The sequence below is a fragment of the Nesoenas mayeri genome (genome assembly GCF_963082525.1).
Source record: "Nesoenas mayeri genome assembly, chromosome: 8".
NCBI lineage: Eukaryota > Metazoa > Chordata > Aves > Columbiformes > Columbidae > Nesoenas > Nesoenas mayeri.
Window position 1 is genome coordinate 9,499,360 of NC_137554.1, and position 20,084 is coordinate 9,519,443.

Below are 20,084 nucleotides of genomic sequence, written 5' to 3' on the forward strand. Positions count from 1 at the left end.
TATACAACGACTTCTGAATACTGTCACAGTTTCAAAAATGTTTTGTCTTTCTACAGCTTAACAGTGAGAACAAATGGTATTTCCAGTCTGCTCTCTCTTTATTAAAACTTTTATTTTTTTAATTTATTTGGTCTTGGCTTTATACAGAGAATATATTCAGGGCGTAAAATATCAATCTAAATTCTCTTGCTCTCATGGCATCTTGAAGATCCTTTATTTCTCCACTCTCTCCCATCAGACACTTCTACACGACATAACGTAGTGATGGTAATAAGGAGCCTTTGCCATTGTGAATCCACGGGATTTGACCTGATCAAAGAAACAGGACGCATCCAAATTATGTCAGGATTTTGCTTTCTCTGATTTATGGTTAAATATGGGTGAGACTGTGCTCTACAACTTATATGGGTGTGTAATCCTCTGAAGTGGAGGTCTGTGTCAGTGACCTTGCAGCCCTAAAGGACAGATTTATTTAGGAGAGCACGGCTCTAATAATGGTTAGGCTCATCCCTACTTGAGTCTTAAAGAATTGATCCATCCTTATGTATACCACAGAATAGTGATTTCCCTGTAACTTCTTAACTTCATTTCCCGTTTCCTCCTTAGCTTGTTACTGCTCATAACTGGTAATAGGAATATTCCCAGGTATTGATTTTTTCATTAGCCACTCAAACTGAATGACGTCACAGTATTGACATTTCAGGTTTTGGTTTGAAATACTGATTCAGGTTCTTCTGGGATACAACTGTCAGTACATATGACAGTAATAGTGTGCTGTATACAACTTTTTCTTTGGGAATCTAGGAACCGATCCATGAAAAACTCATTGCAGAATAGCGATAAATACTGGGGAAACTTTTAATCACAAAATTGGATTCAGTTTCAAATTTTCTGGACACTTTTGTTTACTTATATATATACATAATCTGTGTCTAATATCTCTATAATATTAGATAGCTACATACTTTGATCTTTAAAATTCGGAAATTTTATCTTAAATACAGATAAAATAAAGGTAGCTGTGACAGGCACACTGCAACAGAATATAACAAAAAACCCTACACATTAGAATTTTGGTGTAGAAAGCAACATTTGGAAGCAACACATTTGAAAGCCTAGTTGTGTTCAAGTTTCAAAGGAAGAGAACACTTACCATCTGCCACTTTCCGTTCACAGTTAAGCAAATCCCTGCAGATGCGTGCTGGGTTATCCCGCGTTCCAAGGGGGTTCTTGATGCTGTGCAGTAAATTGCTAAGGTAGTGCAGCGTTTTGAATATCTCTGTACTGTGATCTAGTAAAGTTACTTCAGTATTCTGGTATTTCTGCCAAGGGCCATTAGCAAACATGTTACCACAAAGAAGTGTCACAACAGTATATGCAGTAGGAGTCAAATGGCCATTGAATAGCCAGACAGAAGCAAAGTATTTCTAATGCATGCAATCAGCCATATGAGGCAGGGTAAGAATAACATATTCCAATTAAAAAATTAGTACATTTTATTAAAAATCTCAGAGCAGTGAAGTTACAGGCAGATGAAGATCATTCAAATATGTCATTATGACACGACCAAAAAATGTGAATAGAGGAAAAAAAAGAAGAAAAAAAAATAGTGCATTTTTAAAGTATACGTAACAGTTTCAGATTTGGAACAGTGAAATCTACTTGTAGGCTTAACCTAGAAAATATATGCAAATGTGTTTGACTTCACCCATGCAGGTAATCTTCTTGCAATCAATGGTACCACACACTTGCACATATGTCAGTATTTTTTGGATCAAGCCTAAATGCCACAGTCATTATCTATGACTGAACAGATACAGTCCACTACGTGTGATAGTCAATACATTTCCATTGTTGCCAATCACGACCGAACAGTAGAAATGTTTCTGTTTTTCTTAACTTCATTTCAGTCATATTGTATGAATCATAGCATGTTTAATTAAATTGTACAGTAATGATTTGCTATCCATGATTCATTTTAAATTAAGCCATTTTAAAGAAGTCCTGTTCCGTCCTCAAAGAATAGAATAATAATTGCATACCCCATATGACAATGTAAACACATTGAAATATATTACCTCCATCTGCAGTGCAGCATTTGACTGAATCAAAGCTTGAACAGCAGCATTGATGTCCACTTGTTTCTGAAAAAAAGATGTTTCAGAATACAAAAACATGAACAGCAACATTCTAAAATGCAGGTGGTACATTCTTTGAGCACTGTAGCAACATACATGATAGCTTCATCATTTTGTCATTTTAGAAAATAAATAATTGTAAACACTTATAAAATAGGATCCTCCCTTCCATTTCCAAAGAATGTGAGCATGCATACAGAAAAAGCATATTTGATTTTTATTAGTACCCCTGTACTCAATTTAATGATCATACTCCTGCAATCTGGAAAACAGGTACTATGACAGCTGTTAGTTACAGACTAACATCCCACCTTACTCCTCCCAGCCATTTAATTTACATACTTTAGAAAACCAATTCAGATAAGTGTGAAAAGGTGTTATTCTTTTACAGAGAAGCACACAAAGAATATCTCAGTCAGCCATCAGCACCTGACAGATCAAAACAGTCTTCATAATGTATGAAAATATACTAAAATGGACAAACCAGCCTATGAAGGAAGAAGCTGCTTTTGTGTATTCTTATTCTCTGCATTTGGTGGGATGTATATACCAGACCCAGACAACACGTTTGTTTACTTTTAAAGCATTAAGTTACCCACACAAGCATCTAGGTCTTGCAATTTGTTCTCAGATTACATCTATCATTACAGTTTTAGGGCACTTCAGATATTCAGACTAGACGTGAGGAAGAAATTTTTTTACAATGAGTGTGGTAAAACCCTGGCCCAGGTTGCCCAGAGAGGTGGTGGATGCCCCATCCCTGGAAAGGTTCAAGGCCAGGCTGGATGGGGCTCTGAGCAACCTGATCTGGGTGAAGATGTCCCTGATCATGGCAGGGGGGTTGGACTGGATGAGCTTTGAAGGTCCCTTCCAACCCAAACTACTTTATGATTCCATGATATTGAGTCTGTCCTAACTGGCGCAATTCCTTAACAAACTAAATCTGTGTGTACTGCATATATCTATCTATCTATCTATCTATGTAAGGGAGAACACCTGGGCCAGAAATAGCACAACCTTTTCTGTTGCTATTTTTCAGAGTGTCCAAATGCAGAACAGGAGAAAAACCTTTTAAAGCATGACGGAGTTAACCGATGTCAAAAGTCTGAGCCTGTCCTTGAACATTTCCTGTTGAGGATTCAGTAGCGTGTCAGAATGGAACTGACAGCGTAAGATGGAAGGTTCAAGAAATGTGTTACTGTAGTGGTGAAAGTTGTAGGAGAATGTATTTGCATTTCATGTGCTGTGACAGAAGAAGCAACACATTTGAAAAGGATCCTGCTATGTTCACTGTCAAAAAAGGACTGTATTGTAGGTTAGGGTTGTTATAGAACTTACTCTTGGTCCTGGTGGTCCAGGTGGTCCCTGGAAAATAGGAGAAATCAGATATGGGGTGCTTCACATGTTTATATAATGCAATCATAATAGAAAAATGCAGGCAATCTTTTTAATGCACTTACAGGTGGCCCTGGCTGGCCCTGAGGTCCCTGAGGCCCCTAGAAGAAACGAAGATTAAATGCAACATCTACAGATGAACATCTGCTTTTATATTTGTGTATTTTTAAGTGTCAAAATACCACAACACATACAATTAAGAAGATGTAATATTAGTTTTGGTAAAGCTGTAGATTATTAGTTACTATTATTAAAGTACCATACTCTGTTAACATGTGCTCAGGTGCTGTTAGGCTGCGGCAGGACATCTTCAGTCCCCATGTGGATCTGTTACTGAACTGTGCGATCATGTTTGGTGAAAAAAGTTTAGTATAAAGTGTGAAAAATAAACTCGAGAAATGAATTTGACAGTGTAAGGCCATATTTGTTTATCTTGGTTCAGAACTTGATTATGCAAATACTGAGTCAAGGCAAGGTACAAAATCCTTAGCAGTTTGTCCCTAAGTAACCACTGCTCTCTGGTGAATAGATGTCCTTGTTCTGCATGCTGAGATTTAGACATTCCAGTGGATTTTTCAGATGACTGAGTGCTTCAGTTAATATTCCGCGTTCTTGGCATGTGTCACTATTCTAAGACTCAAAAAGCTGGGATAAGACCAGTTCAAATTTATAAGGGTTTCTGAGTTAGAACTGAATATTTTAAAAATAAAAAACTGCACTGTTCCAATGAATTTAAGATACTTTGCAGATGAGATTTGTCTTGATTCACTGTCTGCTTGCCAATAAAACCAGTGTGGGAAAAAAAAAAAGGTAAATATTGAATGCTATTTGTTATCTATGGTAAACTACTTTTGGGGGTATTACATTTCTTAACTGCATTAAAACTTCAGAGGGCTATATCAATTACCTTTAAAAGCCTTTAAAATACAATAAAACCACACAGTATGTTGAAAATCCTGTAGGGATGTTATAAATGTTCTTTCTGCTGTAGAGCACTAAAATAAGTTTAAATTACACTTTTCATGGATTAAATTAATTGCTAAATATTTTACTGGAATGTACTGGATTACCTTTACAAATCTACTTACTTTACCCTTTGATCACATTAGAGTTTAATGGAGACAAGTATAATTCCAGTTCATAACAAAGGCAGAGAATAGAACAGTTAGTTTTAGTGTGCTCTTTAGTTCTTTAATCACCCCATTTGATGGCTAGTACAGAAGGTCAAAGGCCAAAACTCCAACCTTTTTCTAATACTGTAAGGCCCTGGTTTTATATGCGATGATACATATTGTTAACTTTGGAAACATGAGCAATCCCTTCAGAAATTTCCAAGAAACAAAGTATTTTTAACACAATTATTAACATGAAGCTTTCACTGACTACTTTTGTCATTTTGATACTATGTCATCGTATCTCAGAATGGGTAAAGCCCAATAGCATCATGGAATTGTCTAGTACACGATACAGTGTAGTAGCTGCCATCACTGATGGTATTGTAAAAACTCTTCTTTGCAATTCTTTGTTAAGGTGAAGCAAGAACATTTTAATTCTTTAAGTTTACTCAATGATTATAAATCTACAAGATCATAATAGAAAATTACAGATTATGCCGTATCATATCAAATTGTGTCTTTTTTCACCTTGAGGACAGTCACACACTGGAACACATGGTCCAAAGAGATTATCCAATCTCCATCCCTGGAAGTTTTCAAAATTCAGTTGAATAAAGCCCTGAGCAACATGGTCCAATCTCAGAGCTGACTCTTTTTTTAAACAGGAGGTTGATCTAGAAATGCCTTGAGATGTCCTACAACCTGGATTATCCTATGACTCTAAAATATAATTCATTATGTGCATTTTGTGAAATTAAAACAAAAAGAAAAGGAGAAGACACTTTCAAAAATATCAGAATTCTGAAATAATATTCCAAAATGTATTCACTGTTTTTCTAAATGTTTCAATCACAGTGATATGAATCGAAATATAATTCTGATTAAAATTTTTCAACAAACTCAGTTTCTGACCCTATTTTTCTCCAGAAATAACCTACAAAACCTGAACTTCGGTTCACCACTGATCTCAACAAGGAGACATGATTTTACATTCCATGTCTTCCAGGGGATAAATGGACATTTCTTTGTAGTGATGAACCCTGACAGATGAAAAACAGGTGGCACACACAGCATGGACATCCATCCTCAACTCCAGGCTTCTCCTGAACTTCTCCCTCTCTAGACAAGACCATACAAATGTGTGAACATGCGTATGCATGCTGTGCTGTGAGGCACTGACAACAAACATGACAAGGGACTTCTCTTTTACATATGAACTAGGACAGATTTGAAGTTCATGGCTGCTAAAGGATCAGGGGCCCTACTGCCCGGCAGCACACATCCCCACTGGGCACATCTACAGAAGACAACTTGAGCAAGAACAGGTCAGACTTCTGACACATGCTACCAGGTTTCTTGGCCAGTGCTCTCCTGGAGCACAACACAACTGTCTGGTATTCAGAGCACACAAAGTACATTCAGAGTAACAGAGGAATAGTTTTTACACAGCCAAAAAAGAAAGTGAAAGGACAAATAATTTCATATTACCGTTTCACCTCTTGTGCCCTTTTCACCTCTTGATCCCTGTAAGAAAGAGCAGCTGTTAATCCAGTATGTTTTCTAGCCACCTAGGATTGAAACAAGTAAATTAATATCCATCAGAGTTACACTGCTCATATGAGAAATCCAGTCTCACCTGTGGAAGTACTTACAACTCTGGGGCTTTAATTTCCCTATACTATTAGCAAACTAAATTACTTGAAAGCATCTTGTAATTTCTGCATGTGGAAAGCTGCTACTTTCTTCTGATTGTAAATATGTTTTTTCTTCTCAGTAATTGCAACTGTCAGTGTTCTCCCTGTTGATCAGCTGTGTTCTCTACAATTCGATCCACTGTAATTCAGTGCTTCAATATCTTAAGAGTAGAGCACAAAACACTATACTTTCCGTCACTGAAGAAATCCATTGGTTATATATCTGGTTTTATTACCCCATTAGTTCTCCTCTCACAGTTCTTCTGTCTCTATGGCATTTTTGGCTAGTTTTGCACTTAAACTGTGTTTCTGAAGACGGTAACAATCTTACAGTTCTTTCCTGGAAGAATCCTGCATTTTGAGGGCAGCATTTCATAACATATAGAAGTGATCTTCAACTGTAATGCTTTCTTAATGATAATGGCAAACCATGATATTCAATATGAAGTATATCAAATGCTTTTTGCACTACTGTAAAGTTTTCCTCCTGTGTGGGACTGAAATGAGTACAGCAAGACTAACTCTTTTTTTTCCCCAACAGGTGGAAAGAATAGTCTAATTACTGAAGGAAAAATTCCCTTCTCCTTTCTTTTTCACTTATAAATAATTGTATTTGTTGCTTCTATTGTATATTCCTGTTATTTTTATGATTATTATTTAAACTTCTGGATATTCTCATTTCTTCCCAGTCTTGTTGGTGAGACAGAGGAACTTGAGTGGTACAAAAAGCTTCTAAAACCTCCCTACATGTCTGCAGATGTGAGCCAGAGGGTGCCCTGGCAGCACACAGCTCTGTGTCTGGCACAGGGAGTGCAACAAGGGATGGAAACAGGGAGGAACCTGCTGTGAGGAACCTGGGGCGCACTAAAGATTGTCAGAAAGGCCAAAAAGATGTTTGAGTTGTAACAGGGACCTCACTAGCACCTGGAACACCCCAACAAGGGATTGTGGGCACAGCCAGCACAGCTCGGGGAGCACTCTGGACAGTTCAGCCCAACCAGTACATTCAAAGTGAGTGTGGCTGCCCTCTGAATATGTCTCACACCTAAGCCTGAGAAAGAATATCCAGGTGGTAGTTACCACGTGCTTTTTCACACCTTGACTCACCCACTGCCCCCGTAGGCATGCCCTCTGTATATTGTATTTAGAAGGCCATTCCAACTACTTTTTTGTCATTGTTTTTTATAATTTTTTTTCTTGTTTGTATTACAGATGTTGGAGTCGCATACATTAGCTTACTAGCATGGTACAACATGAAGCTGATCCTGCTAGTTGCTATTTGCAAGTAGACAAATTAGACGGTTGCTAATTTCAAAATAGATTATTAAAAATAAGGGTAGGTGAAATAAACAAATCATGCAAAAGAGAAGGGAAACTTACAGGCCTGCCAGCTGGACCTGTCACACCTTCTTGACCAACAGGGCCAATATATCCCTGTAAACAAGCAAAGAATTTATTAATCCACCATGTTTTAAAATGAAGAAAATCCTCATGACATGTCCTGGTTTAAAGCTGCTCAGCACACAGCCCTGGCCAATATCCAAAAGATCATGGTGATGTTCTCTTTCTGAACATTGAGTGCGCATTGCTACAAAAACAGCAAGGTAATTACTTCAGTAATTCGTAATAGTTATACTTGGAAAGCCCACACATTCTTTTATGTGAAAGCTGATGCCCTAAAAACAGTGGAAACTCAGGTGCTCTGATTACTAAAGACCACATATTTATTGTGCTACAGTCAACTGTGTCTTGAACTGTATTACTGCCCATGAGTATTCTTGTAAGGCTGCCAGTAACTGCTGCTGAAATGTTACTTTCCTGTTCAATTTCATTAAGAGCAAAGGGCTCATTTCCAGCGTTCATCTGGTATAGGAATGTTTAGGAAAAGAAACATGCTACTAGAACAGGCCCCTAAAGCTGCTGCTTTGCATCTGGCTAACTGAACTAATTCAGTTCTGCGATGGCAGTGGCAACAGTAAGACAAGAAGGTTTTGTAGGAAGGCCTTCCATGCTGCAGCCTTTCCTTTTTCATTTGATGCTGTGAGCTGGTTGCACATTCCCCGACGTTACAAAATGCTAAAGATGCTTCCACATTTTTGGTGAGTAGTAAAGCAGAATGTCATGAAGAATGAGTTAATGCAGGTTAGTAACCTTACAGGTAAGAAGGAAATGTTTATGAAAAATAAAAGGACTACCTATTAATAAAAATCAATAATGCCGGAGCACCACTCTTGTTTTACTTCAGGCAAAGTCTAACCCTTTTTGCTTTTGCTGTTATACAATCAGCATTGCTGCGAGTAAGATGAAATAAAATGTTCAACCCCAATTGACAAAGCTATGACAGCAATAAGGCTACTTGTGCCTTATTATACTAGGAAAGCCACACTTTGTCAGCAAAACTTGCTCTTTTCCTTCAAGATTAAGAGCCCAGTTCTGCTTGTGTATCTGTACCCCTGTTGCAACCAGAGCAGTGTTGTAGAACAGGCAAAGGGCTTTTAGCGAAACCGTAGTCTCAGAGACAAAGGTTTGGTTAGAGGATTCTGGCCTTGTTAATAGGAAATTAAAAACATGTGCCACTTGCAAGCCATCCTGACAATCTCTTTCAGGGAGTGAAACACTTACAACTTGGCCTGTTGGACCTTTTGGGCCCAGAATTCCAACTAAGCCAATGTCCCCTGCAGGACCCTGAAAATGCAAAGGAACAGTTTAAGCAAACATGGATATTAGCTATCCACTTGTTTCAATCTCTTGTAACCAGTGGAAGATAATTTCTAAGAGCAGTAACAGTGAAAATACCAAAGCACACTGACACAAAACGTCCCTCGTTGGACATGGAATACACAGTTCTGTCTACAACGTTCCAACAGTTCCAACAGATTTTGAACAAATTATTGTTAAAGCTGATGAATTCTATGCTTTCCTAATATTCTCATTTACTAGCTTAAGATCTAACAGAAAATAATGAGAACGTACTTTTGGACCTGGGAATCCTTGAAACCCCATTAAACCTTGGTCTCCATCTTCTCCCTGTAATAGGAGCAATCATCCTTACTATTATTGCATGTTGGTAACTCTTGGACTACTTGTGTTGCATCAAGAGCTGTGATTACATACAGTCTGTCCTTTCAGTCCAGCAGCTCCTGCTGGTCCTTGGTCACCTTGTGATCCTGGAAGTCCTCTTTTGCCTCGCTTTCCTGGATGACCCAGAAGCCCTTTCTCACCCTGGGAATAGGAAGATAATGTATCATTTATTACAATTATGACAGTTATAAACGTGAAGAGTGGTTTCCTGGCAGAAGTGTGCAACATGCTTGCTTTCTAAGAAATAGACCTACTCCATTCATTTTATGTCCATCAGTATTGCTTTCAAGAATTATACTTCCACTAAATTGCAGATGTGACTTGACTGTTCCTTGACTTGGAAACATCATTTCCAGTACAGTATCTCCCAGTACAAGCACTGAAATTCACAAAATGAAATACAGAACAGTAAATTTAAAAAGTAATAGTCTGAGCAAGGCATAGTATTAGTTGTGGAACTCCTTGCTGTTTAGAATAAAAGTTTACATTGATTCAAATGAGAACTAGACAAGTTCAAGCAAGATAAGTCCTTTGGGAACTGTCAAATGCATAGAAACCATGTCTGGCTCAGGAGGTTACTGACGTGCAATTTAGGCCTTTCATGCTTGCTTTGCAGGAATGTTTTTTTCCTAGGTGTTACCTTGCTGTGCTAGGACAGACAGACTTTAGGCCTGACTTGGTGTGTTCACTCTTAACACTTCTCTTGTGCTATGTGCTGAGTTTTTCATCACCTCATTGATTCCCCGTCTTTTTGAGCCTGAAAGAATTTCTGAGCAGGAATTACCTCCTACGGCTCATTGTCTAGACAAAGGAGTGAAAACCAGACTGGGAGCCCTGGCAATAGACCCTATAAATAGTGAATACAGTTTACACTAAAATATTTTCATTCAAAGATAATACAGACAGTATTTCCTTCCCCCAGTTTTCAAGTAACTTAAGGTTTTAAAAACTGCTTACCAACAATATCTCATAGAGCACTGCAAATCATGACTTTTAGATGAAAAATCCCATTCTAAATGGTGAAAATGATCTGTCATGTTTCCATTCTTTGATTCTTTTACCACTGAAATGAGTCTAATCAATATGAGGATATGAAAATACGGTAGTGTTGGGTACCAGGAACTGGCTGGAAAATGGAGCGCACTCAAATTTCTTTCTTTCTGACAGGGCTGAGCAAGAACAGTTTAAGTTCTGTGATAAATGAACATCTCAGACATGCTCGTTTGCCCCGACACTTGCGACTTAGGCTTGAAACTATAGTACTTCTCTGATAGTAGATTGCTTAGATGTTCAGATCATCTAAACTGTTACAGTTGCAGCAGTTTCAGATGTTTAAAAAGAAGGTTAGGAAACATTTGGCCCTAAAGCTTTGGGGGAATAAATAACAAAGTGTTTTGAGTGGCTCCTGGAGCTGGGAATAGCATCCAGATGGATTGGGAACTCTATTTTCAAATTACAGTTTATAGGAACGAGGTCAGCACATCTTGCACTTTTACCCTTCACATAAGTTTTGATAACAGTTACTCACGTCATTAACAGTAGCCAGGTGGTTCCACAGCCACTGGATGCAGTATGAAGACTAAGCAGTATCAGTACTACTGTACTTAACCAACAAATCCCATGTGTGTACCTTTAGTCCAGGTGCTCCCATGGGCCCTGGCATGCCTGGCAATCCCTTGGGACCTCGAGCTCCAGGATAACCTGCCAGACCTGGTAAGCCTGAGTTTCCTTTATTACCCTTAACAAATCAAAAATAATTGGTTACAAGCAGAACAGCCAAACATGTTTTTTCATTGTATGCTAAAACAGGCATATAACAAAAATCAATGCCACTTAATGTGCTCTGTATATATGGACACCCATCAAAACATACGGAAAGACAATGATCAGCAGTATCACCTGGACTTTTGCTAATACTCTGAAAACAAAACCCCATCATCCTTAGCAACAAAGCTACATGTGTTTTAACTGTGGGGTGGATTGAGGCTTCTGAGGAGTCAAGTTATTACAGTTTAACAAGTCACCACTGTTAGAAAAGCAAATACTAACCATGTCATAGCCCATTGCACTTGTTCAGTTCAGTGTTCATCTTTTACCTTGTTCTGTCCTACCCTAAATATATCCTGATGTCATTTGTGTGAGATCACTTACCTAGACCTTTAAAAGACTTCTGAGAACATTCAAGAGAATCAGTTGCCTCAGTGGGCTTATGCAAGGCATCTTCCCTGTTAGCACCCTCCTAAACAGGAACATTGCCCAGCTGGATCACCAGCTTAGGCATCAGTGACCTAGAAATAGTGAGCAAACTTCTGTCCACAGTAATTGTGCATTCAAGTGCATATGAAAGCACTCACGGGCATACCACTGACTGCTTTTACCTCCCATGGGGAACCATAGACAACAGTTTATGTGACACTTAAAATTTTTCACAGACCTGCAAATTTGCCTGTTCAGAGTAATAGCTTTTAGTGCCGATCTCTGTCTAATTATTTGCCAACTCTATTTTGAAATATGCAGGAAGAGAGCACTAATATCCATTAATTAGAGATGTCTCCTTGAGATTGTTCTTAGATGAGTGTTGTGTGATGTCTGAGGACTCTGAGCTTACATCCTTTTGTTGAAAACAAGATCCTGAAATTCAGTCATTACAGATGAGATAAAAACACTGTCGCGATTCATAGTATTAATTTTTTCGAGAAGAAGGAACTCCACATCAAGAAATAGAATGAGACTACTCTCTCACAGAAACATTCAAAATTCAACATGCTTATTTATAAATACCAGACATACTGCTAATATTGTGTACATACTGTAGGGATTCATATGCAATAACTCCACCATATCAAGAAAGATCAGAACATTTGTTATGAAAATGTATGAGAACATCAGACTATGAGCTATTTTTAATGAAAAATCTTGTTACAGAGTACATGGAGTTAAGCCAATTTTGACATGTTAAAAAATACAAAATGAATACTTGCTACCATTCGAGTGAAGGTTTCTGTGATGCCTTTTAGTAGAAACATATACATATGTACATATATGTTCTTTTTTATTTCATATGGCATTCTGTTAAGCATTCATTGAAATAAAAACATTATATGAAACAGGATTTTTATATTAAATGTGATTTTCAAGGCTTCTGTATATAGACTGATGGGGAGATAAACTTATATAGCATAAGTTCTGTTCTTTTTATTCATTGTGGCAAAAGTCAGTTAAAAGCCTCTCTACTACAAATCATAACTTACTATATGTTGTTAATATGGAGTAATGGAGTTTTTTAATATGAAATACGACATTTTGAGTGAAAAGGCAAAAATGTAAGAATTCTTTGAGGCGGTACTCCTAAATCCAACTCCAAAGAATTTTAAGTACTCGAAAGAGGTTCAGTGGACATGATGTGACACTGAAGAGGCTCGAATAGGGTCTATCTGCCCCCTATGGGTAACTAGTTTAATTTTCCCTTTGTTTAACCAGATAGGATATTAAAACTTGTGAGAGTGCCTCCAGCACCTTCATTAATTCCTAACTAGAACTACTGAGAATCACTATACCTGAAATCAAAGTGATCAGATTGTCAACAATGTCAACAGCTAAAGGAATTGTCTCTCTCCTCTCTGGAGTGACCAAGTGAAGAGCTGTGTCACTGCTCCCAGAGCAGCAGATGGCAGGTCACAGCCCTTGGCCCACAGCAAAGAACAGACAGACAAAAAGGTCTGTTTCCAACAATGTTCCCAAGTACCTCAGCTACCTAATACTCTTTTCTACCGGTTTTGGGCAAAGCTTTGTAATCCCTTAGGTGGAGAGACATACATTACAAATTCAAAGACAATAAAGAAAATGTGCAATTATCTCAGGGCCTGAAAAGAAACAGTTTCAGTTGGGGTTTGTGGCTCATTTTCAGGAAGAGAACTGTGAAGTCTCTCATTAGAAAGCATTTTCACTTGATTACTACTAACATTTGCTAATGAAATAGTTCTTCTGACAGCACATTTCCTTTATGGTGACTTTACATCCTGGCCAGAATATCAGGAGCAAAGGACAAAGAAAATGAAGAATTGGTCTCATTTCCAAGATGCTGAAGGAACTAAGAATGGTTCCTTCTGTTGAAATACCTTAGCCTTAGAAAACTTGTAATGCAAAATGACATAAAGGGGGGGGCGATGTTGAAAGCAACTTACCTTAGGGCCAGGCTTTCCTGACAGGCCAGGCTTGCCAGTGTTCCCAGGAATGCCTTCTGGTCCAGGATGTCCAACTGCTCCTTTCTGCCCTGCTGGCCCTGGTTTTCCCTTGAAACAAATTCAAATCGAATATAGCACTGTTGGCTCTCTTCACCATCACCGAACTAGATTACAGTCACAGTACTTCCTAAACCCTACATAATAGCAAGCACGGTGACATGGATGAATATTTGCAGAGAGGGCTCCAAGTTAGGATGTTTGGTTTAAAATGCTGCTGGTTTAACCTTAGACTTGCTGTGCTCTGAGCGTCTTCAGCTGAACCCATGGGCACAACCCCTCTGCATGGCAGGTCTGGAAAATGGCTGAGAGAGTTGGTTCTTAAAGTGAAGCAAGGAAACCTGATAAAGTAATCTATTTATTCCTGTAAAAAAACCAACTGTATAACCGTTCAGCCTTCATTTTACTAGATATTCTGTACGGTAGATTTGTAAATCTTTGCTGTTGAAATTTGTACATATCAAAAACACATACATGCATCTAATTAGACCGGTTTGTGCTGACTGTTCCTATACGTGCATGAAAAAGCCTCATGTCACATCCCCCAAAGGAAAAGTGATTTTTTCATTACAATTTTTTCCCTTTATACTGCCATACACTATCTTAATGGGTTTGGAGTTCTGCAATTCTGTCTGAATGAGTGCAATTTTTCAGAAATATAAAATATGCTAACTACAGCACATCTTAGTTGATAAAGCACAGTTAACAACAGCCACATATAATAGGAGAAGCATGCCACCTTAATCTTATTTCTAACTTCTGACTGCTGAATTATCTTGCACTTGAGATATGCTTTGAGACTTCCTCAAGTTCCAGTTTTACTGTCTCTCCTCCTCACTTTTTCCACGTTTTTCCCTCTTTTCCTTTGCTGAACAACACTCTCTCTGCAGTCCTCCAGAGGGAAGAGCTGAGGATTTACAAAAGACAGTGTCCTTGCCTTCAAAAGGCTCTTCTTGCACTCTGCCCAGAAGGTACAAGCTCTGTGAAGCAGCTGCATTTCTCTGGTTACTGACAATGTTTTGACGTAAGGCAGTAAAAGTTTTTACACAACATCTGCTTGCGTGGTATTATTTACTAGGGGACCAAAATAGCTCTGATGCATTTTGTTCTTGGTTACGTTTACAGAACACCTACTGCTTCCTGATTTTACCCCCTCAGGGAAAAAGGGAATACAAGTTTGCTTCTCTACAGTAAATCAAGAAACAGCATTGAAAATTTCAGTGGAGGGCGTGCAAGAGAAAGAAGTAAACCTCGAGGGATCTGCCAGCTGTATCCATCACAGACACACAGATCCAGGCTTCTGTAGGCTGCAGCTGTTCAAAGAACTGATGGGAGCCAGGACTGAACAGTAGTACAGTTCTGTGCAACATAATGTGATAACTTGCACATGGACTACACGCCACACGCAAAATTGGTCTAATTAGGTAAATTTACTTACAAGGGAAGGACCTTATTATATTAGCTGCACTTCACTCCATGTGCTGAGTAACTAAGTACAATTCAGTATGATTTAACACAGTTTCAAAAATTACTCTTATTTTCACAGGGGTTCCTTTACACTTCCTGAATAATAAGGAGGTTCTTTAGAGTGAGTGCAAGACTTTCTGGTACCACTGCCACGACTCACTTTTGGTTTTATTAGTTATTATTTCCTTTGTTTTATAACCTGAAGATAGACTCTAGAATGTTGTTACTTACAGGAATTCCAGGTTTGCCAGCCTGACCGGTTGCTCCTTTCTTCCCTGTGGGTCCCTAAAAGTTACAAATACATGTGAACAGACGAATGTCTTAAACTCAGTCCCCCAAGAAGAGTGAGAACCGTACCCTTCTAGTACACATGTTCTCATTGCCTGGCCTTGGACCAGATTATTTCCATCTTGGGAGAGAGCAGAAAGTTTTTCAAATAGAAATGATTGCATTTTTGGTAGAATTGTATATATTTTTCCTTTTCCTACTAGGTAGAGCGTAGTTTTCAGAACTTTTTCCATCAACAATAGGCATAAAAATATTTTCACTATTAATCTGGCAATTCCTCCTCTCTCAGCCACATCTCTGTAACGAAGTGGCTTTTACAGCACTGCCTGTGCCTTTTATAAAAAGGGAGGTCCTGAAAAGCACTAACGTATTATAGGTGCACTGAGTGTATGTGGAAGAGAATATTAGAGGACATTAGGGTCCTTTTTATCCTTTTTAGGGACTTTTTATCTAAGATGTAAACAAAAAATAATATTTACTTAAATCAGACTTTTTTTTTTCTTGACCAATCTAGGAATCTGTAGTTTTAGAAAACTGAGGGATACTGACAGAAGATAACACCCTCTTAAGTGGTTCAGTGACACAGGAGGCCAAGCACCAGGGAAGAAAAGCTCGGAATGGATGAAAAGCATCTCAGAGAACTTTGGTTACAGGGTATTCTTCACAGAATGTAAAGATCCACAGTATGAATTTTATCCTACCTCTAAGAGATACAACCACATGGACAGCAGGGACAAGAATAACATTTGTTAGCATAGATCAAGATTTTCTGCATTAGTTATTTTAAACACTGTTCTTGAAGCAGAAGTGACACTAAACTACTATGCTGCAGTACTACATAACATGCAGGAAAGTGAAAAAGCTAGGGTCATTGTTAGCATAAATGTTTTATAATTAATATAAATATGATTAAATCAGCAAAATTTTGTTCTATTCCTTAATTTAATACATTTTTTTAATTCAGAAAGGCATAAAAAAGTCCACCAATCAAAACTGGAACATGCATATTCAGAGAACTTTATTGTTTTAATTAAAATTTCTGAACGCATAAAGTAAACCCAGGTGATTCAGAGTTGCAGTTTATGGGATTAACTTTGTAGGGCCTGCTACAGCAAGTTAAGACTGAATGAACGTTTTCACTATTAATGCTTTTACATAAACCATTAGGCTCTTATGGGTTGCTCCAGGCTGGACATTGGTTCCATATTTGCAAATGGCAGTTTTAATCTGAGGGGCATTTGCGACACATAGAATATATTCTCTGAAGGAAAGACAGAGGAATGACTGATTTTATCATGTGCTGTGAGTGGTCTGTCAAAGGCAATATATCTGAGTGCATGGCTAGACTACATGCTGGCAATGTCACCTTCTCCAGCTCCCTATTCCTAATCTACAACACATCCTTGCATTTACCTAGAAAATTCTGAAACTCCAACCGAGTTGCACTATGGAACTTCTCAGACAAAATATCTTGTTTAATTTGCAATGGCAATTGAAAAGAAAACTTTTAGCCTAAATATTTTGAAATCTCAAAGGCCAATGAAATTCATCCCATGGAAGAATACTCTTGGCAATTTTCAACACAGTACCAAGATGAATAATTATTTCTAAAGGAAAAGGTTTACATTTTATTTTTTTTTTTTTTTTCACGAGTTGCTTGTTGATTATTCTTCTACTATTCTGTAGCAAATTCCTTATTTCCAGGTCTCTGAAAATTCAGTGGAGTCCAGTGCCGGGAAGCTTCATTTATAGACCAGACCAGTAAAATCCTGGGTGCCTACCAGAGCTAGTTTTCTGTGAGGAATTTCAGGGTAAAAATGGATAATTATGCCCAGTTAAGGTATAATTGAATATCTCTCGAATGTTTCCAAAAGACCCTCTCATAATGCTTTGTATCGCTCCAAAGTAAAACCACTTACCTACCAAATAACACAAAATTATTATCCCAGATCATTATGCATTTTCCCTTCTAAATTTTTATTGTCTTTGCAGGTATGAAAAGGAAACCCAAACACTGAGTTTTAGTCTTATACAATAGTTTTCCAAGGATAGTCAGTGAACAGGAAAAACATACAAATTCCAGTTAAGTGCAGTTTTGTTTTCCTGTTTTCTACTTACTTCTGAACCTCTTTCTCCTTTTGGCCCTTGCTCTCCCAATTCACCTGGCTCTCCCTTTGGAAAGAACATATATTAAATAAATAAAAAGAATAAATTGAATGCACATGAAAACACATTTTCAATAGCCAATAGAGAAATCTCACTTGTTTGAAACACTTACTGGAGGCCCCTGCTGTCCAGTAGGTCCTCTAAGCCCTGGAAGACCTATATGACCCTGGGAAGCAGAAAATATAACCTGTTGCAATACAAGTCACTCAGGATGTCACGCTCAGTGAGCTATAGATTTCCTTGTCAAGCCCACCTTGAGAGGTGCTGGGTGGCCCCAGCTTCACTGACACGACCTAGATAAAGTACATTCAGCTCTCCTGAGATCAGACCTTGGGGAGCTCTTCTTTAAATTCTTGAAACTGCCAGTGGGAATTACATATTGTTTAAACATTTCTGTACTTCTGTGAGCATAGATAATATTTAGTTCATAGATTTATTACTATGTCTGTCTGTATTATCTGTGTGACAGAAAGGCTATTCCATTGCATTTCAGCAAACTGCATCGGTGATTAGGATGAGTTACCATCCCATTTGTATATGCTGAAAGACTGAATGCAGTTATTGAATAATTGTTAGGATTAGATTTACAAAGAAATAGTGCTTGAATTTCAGAGAAAAATGTTTATTCATTCAGTATTACAGAATCACAGAATTGTTTAGGTTAAAAGGGACCTCTTGAGATCATCTCTCCATATGAAAGATGTTCCAATGTTTATTAAGAGCTCGTCAATGCAGTGAAGCATCAGTAAGTGCATCTCCACATACTTGTAAGAGAAGATAATACTTCTGCTCCACTACTCCATATGTATGCATAACATACCATGTTCAAATGAATAAAAAGCAAGAGGTATTACCTTGTAGCCCTCATCACCAGGTTCTCCTCTGTCTCCACGTTCACCACTAGGACCCTAGAGAGAAAACCAAAGAGCAAATTATAACAGGTGAACTGAAATAATGCAGTAGTGAAGTACCAAAAGAAAGCTGGGTTTTCTCTCAAAACAGACTAACCAACGCGACAGAACTGAGGATAACAAATACTAAAGTTAGCTTGTCTAAAAGAATAAATGTGGGTTTTTTTCTAAACAAAACGCATTGCAGTCAGGCAGTTGACACTGTATAAAATATTTCGTAGAAACTAAAAGAGAGACCTTACATTGGCATAAATAAAACAGGAGTACTGACTTCAGCAGAATTTCTACAGGTCTATACCCATATATATTTCTGATATCTGAATTTAAAATCTCCATGAATAAATGAAGATACTTTATTTTCAAGAGATACATGGAAAACACAGGGAAATTTGGATTCTTTTCTGAAATGACTTGCTGTACTCAGAATCTGCTTTGATTTTGAAGTTTATCCTAATCAAAAGGCAATTTCAAACCCTCAGCATGCCTTGTACATATGATAAATGCACAGGAGCAGAGGGGACAGCAGGATTTTTGTGGGTCATGTGGTTCTTCCTGCTGCACTCAGACCCTTCACTAGGTCAACTTTAGGGAAAGGCCCTTACTCTAGTCTCACAGGAAATGAGACTTTTCCCCAGAATTTTCTGTCATTGCAGAAAGTGAATCAAATCTCAGTCAAAGCAAAAACAATGGGATAGGGAATTATGCCCATAGAACATAATGGCCAAGACTTCATCTAAGGATTGGCTGGATATCTTTCAGAAAATAATAAGGGACTACGTTTTTCCCACCTGTCTTAAGTAAAGGCACATAATGAAAAACTGACCAGGCATCAGTAACTGCAGGTGTATCTGTACAGTTCACAAATGAATAGATTAGCCACTTCTAGCGCATATCCACCAACAGATACCATTGTGTAACTGCTTGTACACTGCCCAAGGTTTCAGCAGCCTCATGGCATGTTTCCTAAAGGGAATCCACAAGGTGGAAAGGTCCTGCTTGTGACATTTGAGAAGTCATCATTACTGAGCCAGTTTGGCTACAACAGAATTGCCTGGAGTCCCTTCTGTCCTGCATTACCATAACTAAGTTAAGAACCTAGTCCAGACTCTGTCTTCAGTTACATCAGGGTATTACAGTCCTGCCTTTGAGGAGGTGAAGTATACATATTAAGATTATTTGAAGAGAAGGAGGCTGTACAAGTATTACTTCTGGCACAATCAAAGCCTGAACATGAAACACTTTTAACAAGATTTTGAGATAGCATCTTGGGGGGGATTAGGGGGGAAACAACATATTTGTAATTGCTGCCAAGAGATACCCACACACAAATTCAGTAAAAACATGGTTACAAATGCAGCTCTCTCTAAAACAGCTAAATTAGCTTTGTACTGATAATTAAATAAGTCAAAACATTTCTGGTTAGCAAAGCAATTCAGTATAATTCAGGATAAACACAGAGGATAAAATACTGTTTCTAAATGTGCTGATCTGAACTCAGACTAGTGGCATGAGCATAATTAAACACAGGGCACATACTCTTATGCAGGAAAGAGCACATCTGCATTTTTCAGAGGGAGATTACCAATTA

General features: G+C 38.1%; 1 protein-coding gene across 1 annotated transcript in view; it reads right to left on the reverse strand.

Moving 5' to 3' along the window:
- COL24A1 (collagen type XXIV alpha 1 chain) overlaps positions 1 to 20,084 on the reverse strand; it is a gene marked incomplete at both ends in the record, with an annotated part of 135,534 nt that overhangs the window by 3,662 nt on the left and 111,788 nt on the right. Inside the window, 15 exons of the mRNA XM_080348930.1 lie at positions 1,154 to 1,322; positions 2,079 to 2,144; positions 3,477 to 3,503; positions 3,599 to 3,634; positions 6,137 to 6,172; positions 7,723 to 7,776; positions 8,965 to 9,027; positions 9,316 to 9,369; positions 9,457 to 9,564; positions 11,054 to 11,161; positions 13,608 to 13,715; positions 15,363 to 15,416; positions 17,538 to 17,591; positions 17,698 to 17,751; positions 18,440 to 18,493. Of these exons, the coding sequence (XP_080205056.1) occupies positions 1,154 to 1,322; positions 2,079 to 2,144; positions 3,477 to 3,503; positions 3,599 to 3,634; positions 6,137 to 6,172; positions 7,723 to 7,776; positions 8,965 to 9,027; positions 9,316 to 9,369; positions 9,457 to 9,564; positions 11,054 to 11,161; positions 13,608 to 13,715; positions 15,363 to 15,416; positions 17,538 to 17,591; positions 17,698 to 17,751; positions 18,440 to 18,493 (1,045 nt within the window). The remainder of the gene's footprint in view (positions 1 to 1,153; positions 1,323 to 2,078; positions 2,145 to 3,476; positions 3,504 to 3,598; positions 3,635 to 6,136; positions 6,173 to 7,722; positions 7,777 to 8,964; positions 9,028 to 9,315; positions 9,370 to 9,456; positions 9,565 to 11,053; positions 11,162 to 13,607; positions 13,716 to 15,362; positions 15,417 to 17,537; positions 17,592 to 17,697; positions 17,752 to 18,439; positions 18,494 to 20,084) is intronic.